The 19,575-nt window shown below is 35.2% G+C and overlaps 1 protein-coding gene across 3 annotated transcripts; it reads left to right on the forward strand.

The window, feature by feature from the left end:
• Positions 1–6,379: 6,379 nt before the first annotated feature.
• Positions 6,380–15,982, forward strand: RpS7 (ribosomal protein S7). 3 transcript variants are annotated; one of them, XM_069820390.1, is made up of 5 exons: positions 6,380–6,504; positions 6,940–7,113; positions 7,198–7,379; positions 12,537–12,687; positions 15,839–15,982. In XM_069820390.1, exons 2-5 carry the CDS (start codon positions 6,940–6,942, stop codon positions 15,914–15,916), a joined length of 585 nt encoding a protein of 194 aa, XP_069676491.1. In that variant the 5' UTR covers positions 6,380–6,504; the 3' UTR covers positions 15,917–15,982. The 3 variants fall into 3 exon arrangements, with proteins under 3 accessions (XP_069676491.1, XP_069676490.1, XP_069676489.1); XM_069820389.1 differs by having other exon boundaries at positions 6,436–6,521; XM_069820388.1 differs by lacking the exon at positions 6,380–6,504 and adding an exon at positions 6,553–6,718.
• The last annotated feature ends 3,593 nt before the right edge of the window (positions 15,983–19,575 follow it).

A 19,575-nucleotide genomic window follows, 5' to 3' on the forward strand; every position in this document is an offset into this window, starting at 1 on the left:
GGAGGCTCAAATTTCACCGAAAATGAAAAAGATCAGCTTGTTGATCTATACTATATTAATGAAGAAAAATTCGTTCTGGCATTGGGAATCGAATTCAGGACCCCTCAGCATGGCATGTTGAGTGCTCTTAACCAATTCACAGTGCTGGCGAATTCTCCTTCGTATCAAGTTTTTTTTCTCCATTAATAGTATTTACTTGACTGCACCAGGCCATTCCAACACAGCATTTGAGGGCTAGGGAGCCCAGACGCTGGCCTATGTCTGCCCAGGGTGGACCCCCCACTCTTCTCTGTCGCTGAGGCTGTGATTGTGTACGAATGCATGCGATCATCAACTCTTCCTCTCGTCTGTTGGATGATATTCAGGCATTGCTGGATTATGCGTTCCTTCAGTCATTCATTCATCCATATGGTTTACTATCGTTTGTGCTTAACTGTCGTGAACAAGAATGAAGAGAAGTGTGTCGACAGTCGGTTCAGGATTAAAACACCTCTTGGGAGGTAATGTATCTTGTTGTCCAATCTGACAACAGCAATGTTCAATGTTTAATATGCCATATCAATGTACAACATCAAGTGTCACTTTGAAGTTAAACATTCTGATACCCATGCTGGTATTATTGCCACGCTTTCATGGTTAACATGTCTGCATCATACAATAACGTGCGGTGTGCTTTTAAAACATAATTTTGCCGACCGATTGTTGCTCTGTAGGTTTCACTCTAAGCGTCACGTCACGTCACGTCTACTTCCTCGATAAGAATAAGCACTAGTTTGTTATATTGTTAAATGGCTATAATAATAATAATAGTAATAATATTATGAATCAATATCGATTTCCAAGAGTATTATTGAATTATTATCTCAAGGGCAGAAGAGATCAAGGACGTCAATGTAAACAATGGAGAGATCAATTTTAATTAACATTGAATAATATTTTAGTATTTTAAGCTGTAAATTTTAATATTTTATAAAAACTCAACACAATTATAATACTGTATATCACTTTAATATTTCACCTGGCCAAAGGCCTAAGCCATGATGATGATGATTATTATTATTATTATTATTATTATTATTATTATTATTTCATATACGAGTACGTTGACATTCTTAACTCTTAATAATAACTCTTTAATAATAATTTTTAATGACATACCTTAATGTTCGCCCTCAGCACAAGACATTGCAACCTCGGTTTTAGTCTATGTGGATTAGCCTAGCCAAATAGGTGTCATTTAATAATGGAAGCAGCTTATTGGTTGCAATATTGAAATTGAGGCGAGTGATTGGAGCGGCGACATAAGAAATTGAAAACAATAATGCAATTAAATTTCAAAGACCTGCCGAATGTTATGCATGAGGCCCCTCAAAGACCTGCCAAATGTTAACCATGAGAGCGCGGCGATAATATTATCGGTGAAGAGAGGAAGGCATTAATAACGAAACTAAAGACCAAAATGCAGTCTTCTTACGACTAATTAGGTACTCTTAAAGGCAATATAATTAAATCAATGGTTATAGTGAGTTTTTATTTTGAAAAGTTGTCAGCAATGTATGAGAATTATTATAAAAACGTTTAAACTGTTAAAAGATTTTCTGTCCTTTTAACTATGTATGTATTTTTGTATGGTGACAATGTCATTAAAATTTCATTTTTCCCTTTCTTTCGCAGTACATTGAGCCAAGTTCCGAAATAGCTGTCCATGCAAGCTATATTGTTGTCCTAAATATCGCCAAAAGTAGTTGGCCTTTTACGGATGGAATGTTTGTTAAGGAGTGCATGATTTCAACTTCAGAGATATTGTGTCCTTCCCTGGTGATGTTATTTTAGTCAATTGGTCTCTCTCTACAGACAATCTCTCGCTGTGTGCAGGAACTTGGTGAACATTTTTATAACGTCCTTTTCTGTAAATATTGAGCAGGCTCCAGTCAAATTCCGAAGAAAACTGATAAGGCTTCAATGTCACACAATTTTGAAAGATGGATATTACAGTATTCCAGGCGGCCTCATTGCATTTTATAAGAACATGAAACAAAAAGAGTTTCCGCATATCTACGCATTGACATGCAAGTTAATTTCCAAGTTTGACTCTACATACCTTTGTGAACACGTATTCTTAGTCATGAACCTGAATAAGAGTAAAATCACAGTCTAGTATATACAGTCACGAAGCTTGAGTTATGAGGGTGCTAGGAACAATAGACTGTGCCAGTACTATTTCGCATTGTCTGTAATGATGCGATATTAGCGATCCTAGTGGTTAGCAACTAATCTATGGATGCATATTTACTACGTATTGAGCTTTGTGACTGTATATACTAGACTGTGGTAAAACTAGGTCATGTTTGTTCTATGTTGCATTGGAAGCAGTATTTCTCGTTTATTCTGTTAAAACAATTTTCCCTGACAGCTAAGTTGGTGAAATCAATTAAATGTCGCTTGATTTTCTAACTACAGAAAAAAAGGACAATTTTGTTTTGTTGCATTATTTTATAAAGGCTGATTGTTGTAATTTTTGGCATGCCTCCCTCTTAGCGATCAGTATTTCGTCTCTTTCCCATTCACTCGCTCTCTCTCTCCGGGGCTTGCTGGCTTTGGCATGGCTCCTATGAACCCAGGGCTACCATGCGGCATCACAGTGGCTGCCCATTTGGAATGGTCTGGACTACACAACTTCATGAAATACTTAATATTCAATAGAGGATGGCAAGTTCCTCAGATAAGAATATATTGTTGAGTTATGGCATAATACTACTTGGAAAAACGTTTAAATGAATATCAGGTTTTTTATTTTTGGCTTTGAAGTTCATGTGGAACACAACTCTAAGAACGAGCCTTGAAACATATAATGCCTTTTCCACGACTTTTGTGAGGAGGCATATTTTATTTACTCTTTCCTGTATCAAAAGCATTTAAAAAACCGAGCAAATGCGATGATAGAATTGAGATTAAAGATAACTACCCTTGAACCTAAATATAAATACATTTTATGCACAAAAAAGTTCCATCATTCCCCTGAAGTAGGGAAACATTTCTTTTTCAGTACAAGAATATTATAAAAGAATGTATTGAAATTAGATTGTTTTGCCTGTTATTTTTAATATATTCTCTGCTGTAACATATCAATGAAAGCCATCTACCTTTTTTCGCGACAGTATAATATTATTTACGTTTTGCTTAATTCAGATATACAGTAAACATTGATTTAATTTTGAAAAATATAGCAAATACCACTACTCATATTCACTTAATATTAATTCCAAAATCTAACATACCCATCATTCCACTGATGACTTTGAAGGGATCCGCAATAATTTGCATTATGGGTGTAAATTGATATTTTGTTATTGAAGTGTTGTATCAGTGAAGAAGTGTGTTGTGTCAGTGAAGTGTGAAGTGTGTTTCTGTTAGTGAAGCTTTATAGTTTATAGTGGCAGTGCAAAGTATTTGAACAGTGAAATGTTTCTGAAGTGTTAGTGAAATGAGTGTAGTGCTGAAAGGTACTTGTGCAGGTATGAACATATCATACTCGTGGGTTTCAGTTCGAACTTAGGGTTAAGATACATATTAGATTTACTTTAAATGTTATTTTAAGTGATCGTGCTTCATTTAATTTAGGATGCTCCCTGTTATTATTATTATTATTATTATTATTATTATTATTATTATTATTAGTACCATTATTAATTGTATTTTTTATTAATTGTGTTTATTATTGTCATTTTTTAGTGTAATTAGTTACCACTGCCACCAGGTATATATCCATTTGCAGTGTGAATAAATACATACATACATACTGTACATATAAAATGCAGTGATCTCTGACTCTGAAGCAGCACTACAAACCCCCCATTTCAAAAGAAATCACTGATTGCATACAAGAAGTTAAGTTAGAACATTACTAAAAAACAAGAAAAGTATTGTACTACAATGGATACCAGGACGTTGCTGAAATGAAAAGGCTGATGAACTGACAAAACAAGGAGATAACTATAGAGCTGATAACCCTGGAAGAAGTATCTTACAATAGCATTAAAATTCACTTGAAAAGAGCTTTGAGAGAAGTCCACCAGAATTAACTAGCCATGAGGAGATTCCAAAAACCATGGAGGGACATCTTAATGAAGATTCTTGATGGACCAAGAAGAGTGGCTATTGCAACATTCCGGCTCACCACTGACATGACTAACTGGAGAAGCACCTGTGTTATATTGGAATTCGACCTGAACCATACTGTCCTCCATGTGACCTACAAGAAGAAATGGAAAGAAAACATCTACAACAATGTCCATCCCTAAAGTCTACCTGTGAAAGTGATTGCTATTGGGAAGCTAGAGATACAGTGTAATAGAATAATTATGTAAAAATATCAATAACCTATGCCATTAGAAACAAAAAAATTCTTTTCATAACTTGCAGCAGTTATGTTTGTGTATGTTTATGACATCATGAAGAGTCTATTATAGCTTTGTTGCATTTTTTTTTATTTTTCGGCCAATTAATTTATTTTTATATGTAGACTACAATACTACATACAGTAGGATGTTTGGAGCCTCATTTGAATTTCCGTCATGTAAATTACGTAGACATTGATGGTTCTGATATGTGTTGTAATATGTCTACTCTGCAATTCATATTAGCTGCCAGAATTTTTTCTCTTTTTTGCTTGGTTATTTAACGATGATTTATCAACTAGTGGGTTATTTTGTGTCGATGGATTTAGTGATAGTGAGGCCGAGAATTCGTCATAATTACCTGACATACGCCTTATGGTTTGGGAAAACATCGGAAAAAAACCCAACCAGGTAATAATCAGCCCAAGCGGGAATCGAGCCCATGCCCAAGTGCAACTCAGGATCAGAAGACAAATGCGCTACAGCCTGAGCTGCATCAGAGGTCTATTCATTGCATTGATTGCAGGGATTAACTCATTTATGATTTCCTCTTCGTTATATTCTAGTTGAAAGTACACATGGATATGTGAGCCTTGTTCTTGCTAGGTATATAATGTACCAGTACCAAAATGTTTTCTGTCTTTGGGATAACCCAGAATGTGGATGATTTGGACTTCAGAAGGGAAATAATCCTCCTTGTGGATTGGCCATAAGTTTTTGTACTACATTTGGTTAATGTTTCAGTTAGTATTACTGGTCAGCATTATTTGGTCTTCCTCTGATTAGTATATTTTACAGCTTTGGAGTAGTGATCAGCATTATGAGTGCGAAACTAGCGGACCTTGGATCCAGTCCTGGTTGGAACAAGTTGCCTGGTTGAGGTTTTTTTCCGGAATTTTCCTCTAAACCCATTAAGAGAAATGCTGGGTAACTTTCGACGCCAGACTCCGGGCTCATTTCGCCGTCATATCACCATCTTCATCCTACTATACTTCTTTATACTGTGATCCTACCTATACTCATGTCGCCCTATCACTGGGGGAAACAAAATTCTACCTATGATGCGCCCAAAATTCATAACAGAATTCTCAATCATTTTTTTTCTTTCTAATGCCATAGCTTATTGACATTTTTATATCATTCTCGCATTAAGTCTCTAGCTTCCCAATAGCAATCACTTTCACAAATATATTTCAGGGATGGAAAAAGAAAAAAAAAAGCAGGAAGAGGCGCATATAGCTACTTGCCAACATCAACGGCATTAGCCAAAAACGGAAAAAAAAAAAAAAAAAAATCTTCGCTACAGTTGTAAAAAAGAGGAAATGCGCACAAATGTGGATAATATAATAACATGTAGGATGCAACTGATTGTTCTAAGAGTTCGTGAGTAACCTGAAAATTATTTTGCTCGGTGGTGATGGTGGAACTTTTAAGCTGAAAATGGCGTTATGAATGATTAACTTTATTGAAAATTATCGCAAATACGAATGCCTATGAAGTGTTCAACCACAATTTTGAGTTATAGACACGAATCGACGTGATAATGAACCAAGAGTTTAAGCTGCATCTACACGGTTCAATTTTCCATGCGCGTACGCATGCAATCTGGAAAGAATATTGAAAAAATCAAGATTAAAACGGTTGTTCAATTAAAATGCTCTAAGATTTTGTGTCTACATTTCTTATTATCCTCTCAGGTCTACATGGTGCGCCGTTTTGAACGTCATCTACACTACATAGGCCTATAATATATATTAATTAATATTTAATATCAATTTTGAATGCGTAAAGTTGAAAGAAAAGTTGAACATTGTAGAGGCAACGTAATGATGGAAGCTTCATGTTATTTGTCTATGGTGCCATGGTGGAAGGATTAATATATAATTATAATACATAGATTATTATTATAATAGCCTTCTTGGTATCTTGTTCGCCACACGTCGCTGAAGTTGATCGGGGTTAACATCGAGTACACATCGATGAACATTTACCAACTCAGAGCCACCTAGTGTAAAAGTATTAGCACTATCTATGCAATTGTTTCTACAAGCTATATCTTATCATTGGCGGGAGTAGGGCTTTTCCTTTTTCCTAAAATTTCAGAAAGGTACACGTTGTTTTCTGGTATGGGCTATGCGATTTGCAATGGGTTTGTGACAGGTTTATGCCGATCATCGATAAATTGAATTGTTTAAAATACGGTTTGAAGTTCACAGATATTAGTGCAAAGTAATAGAGACACATTTGTAAACGTGGAACGTGGATGAAAGTGGATAAATTGCTGGATTGGTGACGGCTACCTAAAGCATCTCTGTTACTTTGTACTGTATTTTACTTATTTTGTGTGAAATTAATGACTTTGTTATGTTTCAGACAATATGTGTTTCATATTTACGTTTAGTTACAGTTTTTGTGCACAGTATTGTATTTTCTAACCTATAAAGTGCTGTACTTTGCCATAAGGACTAGAAAAAGATATTTGAGTGCTAATATTCTTTGCTGTTCTTGTATAATATCTAACATTTATATTTATTGTTTGCAGATGTTCAGTATGTCTACAGCAAAGATTGTTAAAAGTGGGGGCGCTGAGCCCGACCAATGTGAAATCCAGATTTCACAGGCCTTGGTTGATTTGGAAATGAATAGTGACCTGAAGACACAATTAAGGGAACTGTACATTACAAAGGCCAGAGAAATTGAGCTTAACGGTAAAAAGGTGAGTCTCATGTTTATTTACCAAGCTAATTAAAATGATTTCAAGGGTTTTTGTTCGCTTACTCATACTTTGTTTTCGTTGCAGTCAATCATCATCTACGTACCAATACCACAGTTGAAAGCTTTCCAAAAAGTACAGACTCGTTTGGTACGCGAGTTGGAGAAGAAATTTTGTGGAAGGCATGTCGTATTTATTGGAGAGAGGAAAATTCTCCCAAAACCGACGAGAAAGACTCGTACCAAAAACAAGCAGAAACGGCCAAGAAGGTAAACGTTTTAAAACTTTTCAGGGCCTCCTGTATCGTTTAAACGGTGTAACATCAGTAGTAGCCTATTAGTCGTTAACATACTTTTCTTCGTTATAGAGTATGGGATTTGCCTGGACCGACTCGGCTTTTCTATAGCACGCGACGCAGAAACTTCCAACTTGATTTTTTCTAAGTTTTCCGATGTGGGAATCTGTGACAGATTAGGTTAGATTAGCATAGTTTAAGCTTTTCTTTTGCCTTGCATATACGAATTTGTGACAGGTTAGGTTAGTTGGGTCTATATGACTGTAGGATATAGGTTGTGTGTTTATGAAAATATATGTTGGCTAGATTGGAGAACGGGGCGATATCATGTGGTCGACGTATGTGAGAAGGTTAGTGGGTCAGTTGAGGTGATATCTCAGTGACATGAGGTCAACTTATGTGAGAAAGGTTAGTGGGTTAGTTGAGGTGATATTTCAGTGACATGAGGTCGACGTATGTGAGAAGGTTAGTGGGTTAGTTGAGGTGATATCTCAGTGAGTTTTATTTACTCGTCGTGTTGGTTTACGGCAGCCATGTTATGACGTCAGAATCGTTTGTCAAACTTTACGAAAATTAAGCGATATGCTATAATAAAAGAATCCCGGCTATGGTGATGTTTACTTTCGAGCAAAAATGACATGTTAATTAGCTTTCCTTAGTTGCGATGAAGATGACCGTGTAACCGTCGTTAAAACTAAGCAAATGTAGGACTAATATATAGGATGATTCACGACGTTATATTAGCACTTGAACTTACGGTAATTCTGCACAAGAAGAGTGCTACCAAAGGAATGCAATTTTTCAGTGAAAAATGTTTGAATTAATGCACCACTAGACATATAAACATATTCTTCGAAGGGCCGTGGGATAAATTCATATGTTAGCAACGCTGCATCGTACAATTGGAGAGAATGTGTTTGAAGTCATTCAGTTCATGATGCCATATGAGGTGTTGAGTGTTTGGGCAAGAAGATTGAAGACAAAGTAGTTGCTTTTCATTCCCAAATTGAGAAACTGGAGTCCTTAGCAGGATTATTGGAATCCCTTTCAATCGTATAATGAAAGTAGGCTATGTGAGAAGTATTACAGTGAGTAGGCATTCCTTTCATGAAATGATTTAATTGAAAATTATGCACTTTTTCCTGGTTTTCTCCCATTCTCTTTAAAAAAAAACGGAAGTGTACTTTGTAGTAAATACTCGTGATGGATAGGTATTTAATGTTGCCATTGCATGAGAATTAAAGAAGTTAGTGGTGCCATCTTCGGAGCTTTCATTATTAGCATATCAGTTTTAAAACATTTGGTCCAGGGCTCATTCATTTCTAACCAAACTTGTCACTGATACTCGATCTTACGAAGACTCTCCTTAAAGAGATATAGTAACAAAAAAAAGTTTAAGGTCCCATAAAGACTTGGTTCATTAATTTATCTATCATAGTTTAAAAATTAGGCTAAACTAGCGCTGAGGTAGTTTTCTTTGTACTCTGCTTATACACCTTGCATATACGAATCTGTGAGAGTTAGGTTTGGTTAGTTCAGGCTTTTATTATGTCTTGCATGTACGATCAACTGCATCTCCACAAAAATTCAGTAGAAAACATTGGTCAATATGACGGACATCAGTGACATCATTGAAGATCAGTGACATGTTAGGTTTGGTTTGTTGAGGTTTTTGGTTTGCCTTTCATATTATATGTTTTTGGTAGGCATACCAAAAACCTGAACAAACCAAACCTAATCTGTCACTGATCCTTGATGATGTTCGCCATATTGACTGAACTTTTCTACCGAATTATCAAAATCCCGTATAAATTCAATCATTTTCACTTCCGAAATTACCTGAACTATGTCAGCGCGAAGTTTTAGCCTTAATCGATATCTCTAAAAATCTTGGATTTATACCCTAGTCATGTATAATATTATTCCTTTGTGAGAGTGAAATCAATACCGTATGGGGAAAAGATCTGTTGGTGAAGATATGCAGTGGAAAATAATAGGGCTGTATAAGGACGGGAGAAGAATGCATAAAATTGCTTCTACCCTGAAAGTTAGCAGAACTTGTGTGAGAAACTCGGTTAACAATTTATTATAAAGAAAACAAACGTGTGAGTGATAAACCAAGGAAAGGACTTTGTCCTGCTACAACTGAAAACTGACAGGGCAATTGTAAAGGAAACTAAGAGAAATAGGATAGTCACAGTTTTCGAAATCCAAGAAGCAATGACGGGTTCTAGTGGAGTGTCCAGATACACCCTGTCTTCTACAAGAAGAACTGGCATCACAGACAGCAGCAAGAAAACCTCTTCTCCAACCAGTCAATTGATGTGTCAGGTATAAATGGTACAAAGATAGATTATCTTGGACCACAGAGAAATGGGGTTCAGTATTATTCTCTGACAAATCTTAATTTCAGTTGTTCTCCAATTAACTTCAGAGAGTTCGATTCAGAGGGACGAAAAGTATAAATCTAAATGTTTGGCTTCCAGTATGCAGAAGAGAGGTGGAGCATGTATGGTATGGAGTGCATAATGCATAACATTAGAGGACTGGGGAGCTTTGTTTTGTAGATAAAAATATAAGGGGCGTTGTGGAGAATCATATGCTGCTTTCAAAAAGGAAGCTGCTGGGATAGCGCAAGACCTTGTGGTATCAGCAAGACAACACACACTGTCACAAGTCGAGGGGTAGCCTTCAGTAGTTCTTCGAAAATAAAGTTGCTGTTCTTCTCTGGCCTGCAAGATCACCAGACTTCAAGTTGATTGAACATGTGTGAGACAGGCTAGAACTAATGGTTCGCAAAAAACTAGTTCCATGCCTGCCAGAGTGAAAGCCTGCTTGAAGCCAAACGAGGTGCTACAAAATATTGTGGGGGGGGGGGGGAAGTGAAAAGTAATCAAATAATTTTTAAATCAGAAAAAAAAAAAAAAAAACAGTTTTTCTGTGTGGTTTGCATAACGTTTTTCAGATTTGATGTTCTTCCATTTGAGAAAAGCCATGGGACAATGTTTTAAGCCCTATACAGGGAAAATCAGGATTTTTTAAAAATCTCCAGTAAGAAAAAGCAAAAATAAAAAAATCACAAAAACTTCTATAGCTACTAATAAAATACTGATAATGATCATAGATTTCATTAGTGGTATTATGAGTACAATATAACGCGTTTTTGCCAGTGGAGGAGGTCTTAAAAACTTTACTCACTGCTCTACCCTGTACAATAAATATTTTCATATCCTGCTTAGGTCTCCGCCATGGCATCACATCTCGATTTTTTTTTTTTTTTGGCACATAGAATTCGACTAGAAGTATGTAAATAAATTAAGCCTATCTTTGGTATCATCCTTGTACAGAAATACCGAACTGATTCATGTCATTTTAGATTTAAAAATAGGCATGGATATGGATTCTGTTTTTAATTTCAGTTTTATAACTGTCTGAATATTTTATTATCAAATGAAAATCGATGAAGCACATAAGAAAAGTAATGTTTTATTAAATCGTAAGTACTTATTTTCAGTATAGAATGTTGGAAGGCTAGTTGCACTTGTGTTCGTGTCCTTCAGGCAGCAACTCTTTTGAACAAACCACTTAACTGTGTGCGAAAATCGAATTACATCTTAGTGAAATACAGCAAAGTAAACTCAACCTATGCACATCTGTTCTCATTTGCCCTCATATGTTCTTACTCTTTATTTTAGGAAAGACTGTTTGCTGTATTTGAATTAACTGTTGTATATAGTTGCCATTGCAGTAGAAGAGTATATGGGTTGGGATTTTTGTACTGTGATAGAATTTTTAGAACAGCTCCGGGTTCCACTCTTGTGTGTGCGAATTCTGATAATACTGCTATTCTGGTTTTCTTGCAAGCACATCTCCATCTCTGTCTTAGAAATATTTATTCTTCACACACCCATAGGAAGGTATTTAATTTGATTACTTGATATTGATTCTGTAATGTTGTGTGGGGACACGCCATAACAAGCAATATATTTCTTATTTTCTGTTTATTTTATTTATTTTCGCAAAAATTATCTTGTTTGAAGAATTGAACTTATTTTTGTACAACTACACATCAGATATGTGGAGTGGATTAGTCATTTGCAAGGAGTTCTGAAATAGGTTGTATTGTTGCCTAGCAGTATGCACATTTTGAATATTTAATTTAGTAAATTTAATAATGACATTTAGGAAATTGCCCAAAATAAACTTTGTTTTCATCCTGCAACCAACTGACAATAACAATAATCCAGGTCGCCAGGGGATGATAGAAGATAAAAGATGTGAGAACAAATGAGATGTATGAACAATTTAATATCATAATATAGGGATATCATTCGAAATTTCAAAGAGAGGATGAGGGGGTAAAACCTAAAATGCAATTAACACTGATTTTAAACTTTTCCTCTCAATATCAAATTGACGTGGTTTTTTTTTTTTTTTAAGGTAATTTAATGAAACGGATGCATTATAGGGGCCATCCATCACACATTATATGCAAAAAAAGGTCAGCGGAAGTAATGGTTTGATTAGCGTTTGTAGCATTCGATATTCGATAAGCATTAAATGCTACCAAATAAAAAAATTTAAACAGTTTGTTACTACTGATGTGATTTTAGTCAGTTCGTATTACATTTTTGGTCCAGGGAAAATATATTTTACTATTACTGCCGTTATTTCCATTTTGAAGTAGGCTACAAGTCAACAATGTAAAACTGACTGTTAATTTAGAAGTTGGGGACGTATTTTATGTCGATTATAACAACAATACAAATCGATAGTAATTGGAATATATCAGTCCCCTAACTGCCCATTGTGCAACTCAAACCAAGAAATGGATTCGGAACACCTCAAAATCTGTGCTTCAGTGGCTGGCCATGATAATATCTTTGAAAAATATTGGCGTGCAAGAGGTCAAATGACTTTATTGTCAAACACCTGGCATTAGAAAACAACAACAAATCGATAGTAGAATTCATACCATTCAACCAATAAGGAGATTGGCCCCTATAATGCATCTGTGCCAATTTAATTTAAATATGTAGTTATTTTGATTGGGAAGTTTTGAAATTAAAGCCCTATATAATCAGACATGAAGGTAATATGCCCTTGTTACTGAAGATAAATTTTGTTGCAGTCGTACTTTAACCGCTGTTTATGATGCTATTCTGGAAGACTTGGTATTCCCTGCGGAAATTGTCGGCAAGAGAATTCGAGTGAAACTTGATGGTTCACAACTAATTAAAGTTCACCTTGACAAAAACCAGCAAACAAATATCGAACATAAGGTGAGTTCGTCGACAGTAATATCACTAGAATTATATTATTATTCATGTATTCATTGTCATCCTTCCACATATTAGGCCGTGTTTCCTGTTAATACCTTGATTCCATTGATTTGTGGGACTTATTTAGGGCGCAGAAGCATATGCACTAAAAAGTGACAAAATATGAGTGCACATATAGCATGCCTCAAAACACGATGGCTTAGTGCACACATGTTTTAAGTACATTTTTTGGTCAAATTGAGTTAAGTACAAAATCGAACTCCTGTGAGATGTATCTTTACTGTGCACAAATGTGGGAAGTGAATAATAAGATTTTCCTATGTTATGTTCACTTTTTGAGAATAGATATTAATTGAAGTGAATGAAGTATTGAAAATAAAAACTTGTTTTTCTCAAAAGTAAGAAATTAGCACTTACCACATGTGTGCACACGCACTAAAATAACAAAATATGCACCATTAAAATATGAACAATTGATTTTATTTTAAGCATTTTAACTTTCACTTTCCATTGATGTCCTTCATTAATACCTACACAATTTTAAATCTTGTGTACTTTTTAAATTTACATTGAAATGGGAATAAAGAACTACATATTTTAGGCAATGAAGTAATTCTTTTGTGTACACGAAATTTCATTGTTTGTAAATTCATTTTTTGCAGAAATGAGACCTGAAATGCATTTAAATAATGGTAGCATATAATTTTTAACGAAGGCATAAAACAAGCAAATACAAGCTAAAATTCGCACCCTAGTCATCTTAACACTGTGTACTTACAATACTCTTATTGAAAGGGATTACAGCTGAAATTTTCAAATAGTTTTGAAATTTTTTTTTTAAAGAGAGGAGGGGCCCAAAGGTTTGCACCTCAGCCTGAGGCTTATTGTGCTTACCCCACTCCTATTCTGTGAATGATAATGTGTCTGTGTCACAGAACAACCGTGCTCTTATACAATACAGCATACTACACTATGAACTTAACACAGGCTATGATAATGATATGTAAATAAATTATTGCAAAATAAGTCCGAGGTCCAATGTCGAATGTTACCCATCAGTTCTGCTAAATTGAGTGAAAGAAAACCTCAACCAGGTAACTTGTGCCAGACAGGATTTGAACCTGGACTCACTCATTTCAGTCAGACATGCTGTTACTTTAGAGCAGTGGACTACTCATACAGTTAAATATATTATCTTATTAAAGAAAAGATCACTGGATTGTCCTGTGAAGAGATAGCGGGAAAACTTTTGTAGACCGGAACAGTCTTTCTAGGACTAACGATCTTACTAAATTTGAACTTTATAGGTCAAACAGGTTTGTTATTAATTATTTTATTTTTATTTCTTTTGTTACAAAAATAATGTCTCTCTCTATACAGTGTTCTTAATTGAGACTTAAAATACATTGGAACCTTGTACAAAATTAATTATACATTTTGCTTTAGTCTAATGCAGTGGTTCCCAAAGTGGGGGGTCGCGAGATGATTTACAAAATAAAATTAAAACACCTTATTTATACATTAACGGTCTTACTAATAAAAACTCTATATACAGACGTTTAACTGTCTTATACTTACACAATGAGTAGCTCGTTTATAAGTCGCGTGTAAATTCCTTACTAATAATCACTACATACATCGTGTATAACAGTATAACTGTTACACAGCTACGTCATAGTTTCGTCATTACTTCGTTACGAAAGGTAAGAGAATATCTGAGGTTCTCTATTGCATTTGGTAGAGCGCTCTAGTGTGGCGTGTTAAATATCGATAGTACAACTGGCTCTAATCGATTACCACACTACATTTTGGTCAAAGAGTACAAGCTACAGCAATATTATTCTAATAATTCTATGATCTTTGGTTTGTTCTTCTGTGGTTACAAGGTAACCATCATCATAAAATGACAGTCGATATGAACAGCTGTTAGAGGGGCGGCCATTTTTTCGCTATATACAATGCTTAAACAAGGGGTTTCGTGTATATAACTACTGCAAAGCAATTCCCATTGTATAGTTACAGCCTGTTTATACGTCCATAGCTTATTCACGGTTTATTAGTAACGTTTTCTGTCTCAACTCTGCATAAGTCTCGTATAAAAACTCTACGCGGTTTATTAGTAAGACTGTTATTTTGTATTTAGAAATATAAACAATGTTGAACATAAAAATCAAAAAAACTTTCAGCAGTTATAAAGTAACAAAATAATTAATGTGATAAATGTGTATACTAAGATACGTAAGTCGCGATTTATTAATAAGTCTCAATTTAGCAGGGTAGTTGAATATGTGATTCATGCTGTAAAAAAGTCTATCAACTTTTGGATAGGTAAAGTAAAATGTATGTGAAGCCAGTAGTTCTTATGACATTGCAACATTCACTGGATCCTTCAGCGCTGCTTACAGTATATCACTGACAATCTTTCCAATGCACGCTCATTAGTTCCTCAGTCCACTGCTGTTGCAACAGTCTGCTATACATTGTTTTGTAAGTTATTAAATTTCAATTAAACTATTAGAGATCCCATTGTGATTTTTTTTTGAAGGAGTTAGGAATACTTAAAGTGCACATAGTAAACATTGTGTAGGTTTTTATTATGGTTATTTTAAAAATGGAATCATAAAAAATTATCTTTAATAATCATATTAAAACCGATAGTAAACATTTAACGAAAGACAGTTTTTTAACCTTTTAAATGCTTTTTTTTTTTTCTTTAAAAAATTTTTAACATCAGAAATACAATGCTTTAAATGTTTAATAAAAATATATAAACACAACCAGACATATGAACGTTAAACTTTGTTCCATTTTGTGTGATTTGACGTCGAATGACTCAGGATGCAATAAACACACATGAACTTGGGCCACCCATTCAGACTTATTATGCTGCCTGCCTCCACAATTGAATTTTGACACAAGCTGTTATGTTTTACGTGGAGTCTTCTTATTAACAGGATCTTTTACAAGCCATAGACCTACAACACAGGTTTCCCAGCTATACTTTCCTTCTGAAAGAAACCATGCTAAGGGATTTCATCACCTTTAAAAATCCATTGCCCCATCAGAATTTGAACCTGTGAGTCCTGCTGTGGTAACTATTGGACTAATGAGGACAGCATTTTGTATTGAACTGAATTATTTTTGTTTGCAGGTGGAAACATTTGCGTCCGTGTACAAGAAGCTAACAGGGCGTGAAGTAACATTTGAATTTCCTGAACCATACTTGTAAGATTATGAAATATACAGACTTTGTATGAAGTTACAAAAATGAAAAATTAAAAGCACAGGTCTTGTATTTTATGTTTATAATCCTGCCCTTTATTTTTCATCCCTCTACTATATTGTTCGATCCTCAGCTCTTGAACTGCAGAATTGATTACTGGGTAAGGGGAATTCATCAAGCTGGTTGTGAGAGTTTAACAGTTTGACATCAAGTGACCCATACTGACTTTACAGTGATGTGGCCTTGTAGCTGAGTTGTCATTCTCTTTGAATGTTGACACTGCCAATAATGCGAGATGGCCTTGTGCACTCAATATTTTGCACCAGCTGAGTGGACACTACTTACTACTCCATTTTTTGTTCGATAATCTCTTCCTCTCTCTCTTCTGAGGAGAGCCTGAAGGCTTGCACAATAGCCTGAGTCTTATTGTACTGACCTTATGGGATGATTGTTGAAGTCCTTAGGACTGTATTCCTGTGCGTACATGATTCATTGTTCGGTGCCATCTTATTGATTCAGCTACAGTATCCAGGTCTGACAAAGTTCGCATAAACACGCCTCCATCTATAATCTTTTCGCTGTAAGAAAAATCCTAATGTAAACAATAGCACGTGACTGAAGTGAGGCTTCATTGGCCGCTGTTTGGCGCCATAGATTCTCAGTACGTGTTCCCGCCTACTGTTGTACATTCTGTTTCAGGTTAAACATTTCCCGTTACTCGTCAAGTAGGCCTAGCCTCACTACTATGCATTTGTTTGCTTAGGAAACATTTACTTTATAATTACTGTAATTAAGACTCACTTAACTTATTATATACATTTAAGACTATTTGTTTTTCTCCGCTTTTCAGAGGGTTTCCACTCTTATGTTTAATAATCACACACACCGAGGATGCAGAAGCCATACTTCAGTACCACGTGCTTACGTGAACAACTACGAGCTCTAGTGACGTCAGCTTGTTACAAGAACAGACTACTTCGGTATTACTGTTGGTATTCATCCGCGTTCATAGTACATAAAATATAGAAGTAGCTTTTCTTTTACATAGCGTTTTACATATGTGTGAAGTTATGTTTCATTGCATTTAACAATTAGAATTCAATTTTCTTATTTCCAAACAATACAAGATTATGGTTTCCAAATACGAACTATATTTTCCTGCATCATGTGAGTGTTTCGACTGGGAGCCAATCACGGGTATGACAGCAATGTGCTTATGTTTACATTAGGATTTTGCTTACAGCGAAAACAATATATTTGTCGATTTACTGTAGCCTCCTCAGATTGATGCCATCTGTTGTCATATCATTTCGCAAAATCTTACTAATGTAGCAAATGTAACTTGTACAGCCGTCATGATAGCTCTTGAAGCTTCAGTTTTTTCTCTCTCTCTCTCTCTCTATTTTGCTGTGGTGTGACGACATTGATGTCCACCGGTCCGGTGAGATTCGGAATAAGCTGATATTGTTTTGTTGATTGTTGAAGTCATGTGATGCCATAGTATCACCCATCCAAAATTAGTATTGAGCGAAAGGCGCAAGAAATGTTGGTAGACAGAGGAAGAGATTGATACAGCAGTTCTAATTTATGAGACCAGAACAGGCCTTATGAAGCTTATCCCTTGATAATATATATTACCTGAAGCAGTTATATGATTTACAAGTAGGCCTACTTTAGATTGACAAATCGAATTGAAACCCTGACAGAGTTACTACGTGAGCGCTGGCTGTCTTGGGGAGGAGCAAGTGAGAAAGCACGGGAGGGGAAGGGAGAGAGCACTATGCACTGTACTTGCAGGTCCACTCAAAGTTTGTCAAACCTGCTAACAAAAGCATTAAAAGGTTGACTAGTTGCCTGCAATGCTAGCATAATGGAACCTTCCTAGCCGACAGTCGAGGCAAAAATTAAGAATCCGTTATTGTGGTAATACTGGAGAGTGGTTCTTCTATTGGTCGCGATGCCCACACACACACCCTCTCAGATATTTATGTGGTGACTGATGACTGAATGACTAGGAGCGAGGGGGAGAGAAGAAAGAGAGAGAGAGAGAGAGAGGTTCCAGAAGTTGGCGTGTTTTACAGGGTTTCACTTGAAGTTGTCAAACTATAGCTTGGGATAGTGTGTTGTATTTATTTACATTCATTGGTATTCGTACATCGCTTCACAGCTAGAATATGAAACTTTTCAATTGAAAAAAATCTTAATAGTACTATGAAGTCTTAATTACAGTCACAGTCTAGTTGAAATATGTATAGAAGAGTTTTACAATATAATCTACTAGTACAACACAAAGTTTTAGTATCAATACTTAATACAACACAGAAATATTCTTGAAGGATTGTTGAATGTCGTGAATTCACTTACAGAATAGAAGGCGTGAGAAATTAGGTACATGTTTAATTTGGCCCTAAATAATCTTTTTTTTAGTTTCATTTTTTATATCCATAGGGAGGCTATTAAAAATTTTACTGCCATATAACGCACTCCTTTTTGATAGCATGGTAGACATGCTGATGAAATATGAAAGTCATTTCTTTTGACGCGTATTTATGCTATGAACTGTTGAATTAGTTACAAAGTTTTCATGATTACATACGAGGAAGTTTATTAATGAAAAAATATACTGACAAGCCATAGGAATTGTTTGTAGTTTTTTAAATGGTCCTACGTGATTCCCTAGAATAGGCACCCACTATTATTCTAATTACTCTTTTATGTAATATATTACTATCTGTGGAATTTCCCCAGAATATTATTCCAAAACTCATTACCAAGTGGAAGTATGCAAAGTATAATGTTCTTAAGATAATGATATTTACTATCTCTTGCATAGATCTAATAGCAAAACATTCTGAATTTAGTCTAGGGATAATTTCTTTAATATGATTTTTCCAATTTAACACATCGATTTGTAAGTCAAGAAATTTGGTTGCTTTTATTAGAGACCTATTGTTAATTAATTCACTTTAAATTTGCGAGGTTGAATTTGGACAGGATTTAAGTTGAATTATGTTTTGTTACAATTGAATACTAATTTATTGGTTGAAAACCAATTTGTATTTCTAGTGGTGTGGAAGAGAAGGCCTTATGGCCTTAACTACACCAAAATAAATACCAATCATATTTTGAGGAGAATTGCCTCTGTTGAAGATTGGAATGTGTTATAATTACTATACTTGCGTAATCTGCAAATAATATGGGATGACTTGCATCTTTTATTGGGGGGGGGGGGGAGGAGAAGAAGTAGAGGACATAATATTGATCCTTGAGGAATTCCATTATTAATAATTCTCCATGCCGAGGTAGATTTCATAGTTGTATGGATTTCGACTTTGTTTCCTATGTATGAGATATGAATGAAAACACTGCTGTGCAATGCCTTTAATTCCATAATAATCTAATTTGTCTAGCAGTATTTTATGATTTATACAGTCAAATGCTTTGGATAAATCACAGAAAATCCCTCCAACTTGTAATTTTTTATTAACTGCTTCCAGAATTTTGTCAGTAAAACTAAATGTTGCATTTTCCATGTATTTATTTTTTTTAAATCCAAACTGTATCATAGCAAATTAACGTTTATGGTCTGCAGAATTGTTGCAAAGTGGTCTTTCGTGAACTTTGAGAAAGTGTCACAGGAAACAAGATAAAAAAAAACAGCTAAA

The sequence above is a fragment of the Periplaneta americana genome, chromosome 3 (genome assembly GCF_040183065.1).
Source record: "Periplaneta americana isolate PAMFEO1 chromosome 3, P.americana_PAMFEO1_priV1, whole genome shotgun sequence".
NCBI lineage: Eukaryota > Metazoa > Arthropoda > Insecta > Blattodea > Blattidae > Periplaneta > Periplaneta americana.

Excerpts from the sequence above, each read along its gene's own strand:
- RpS7 (XM_069820390.1), top strand. The coding sequence starts at position 6,940 with ATGTTCAGTATGTCTACAGCAAAGATTGTTAAAAGTGGGGGCGCTGAG. Across the intron at positions 7,114-7,197 it reads TTGAGCTTAACGGTAAAAAG|TCAATCATCATCTACGTACC; the intron begins GTGAGTCTCATG and ends TTTTCGTTGCAG. Across the intron at positions 12,688-15,838 it reads AAACAAATATCGAACATAAG|GTGGAAACATTTGCGTCCGT; the intron begins GTGAGTTCGTCG and ends TTTTGTTTGCAG.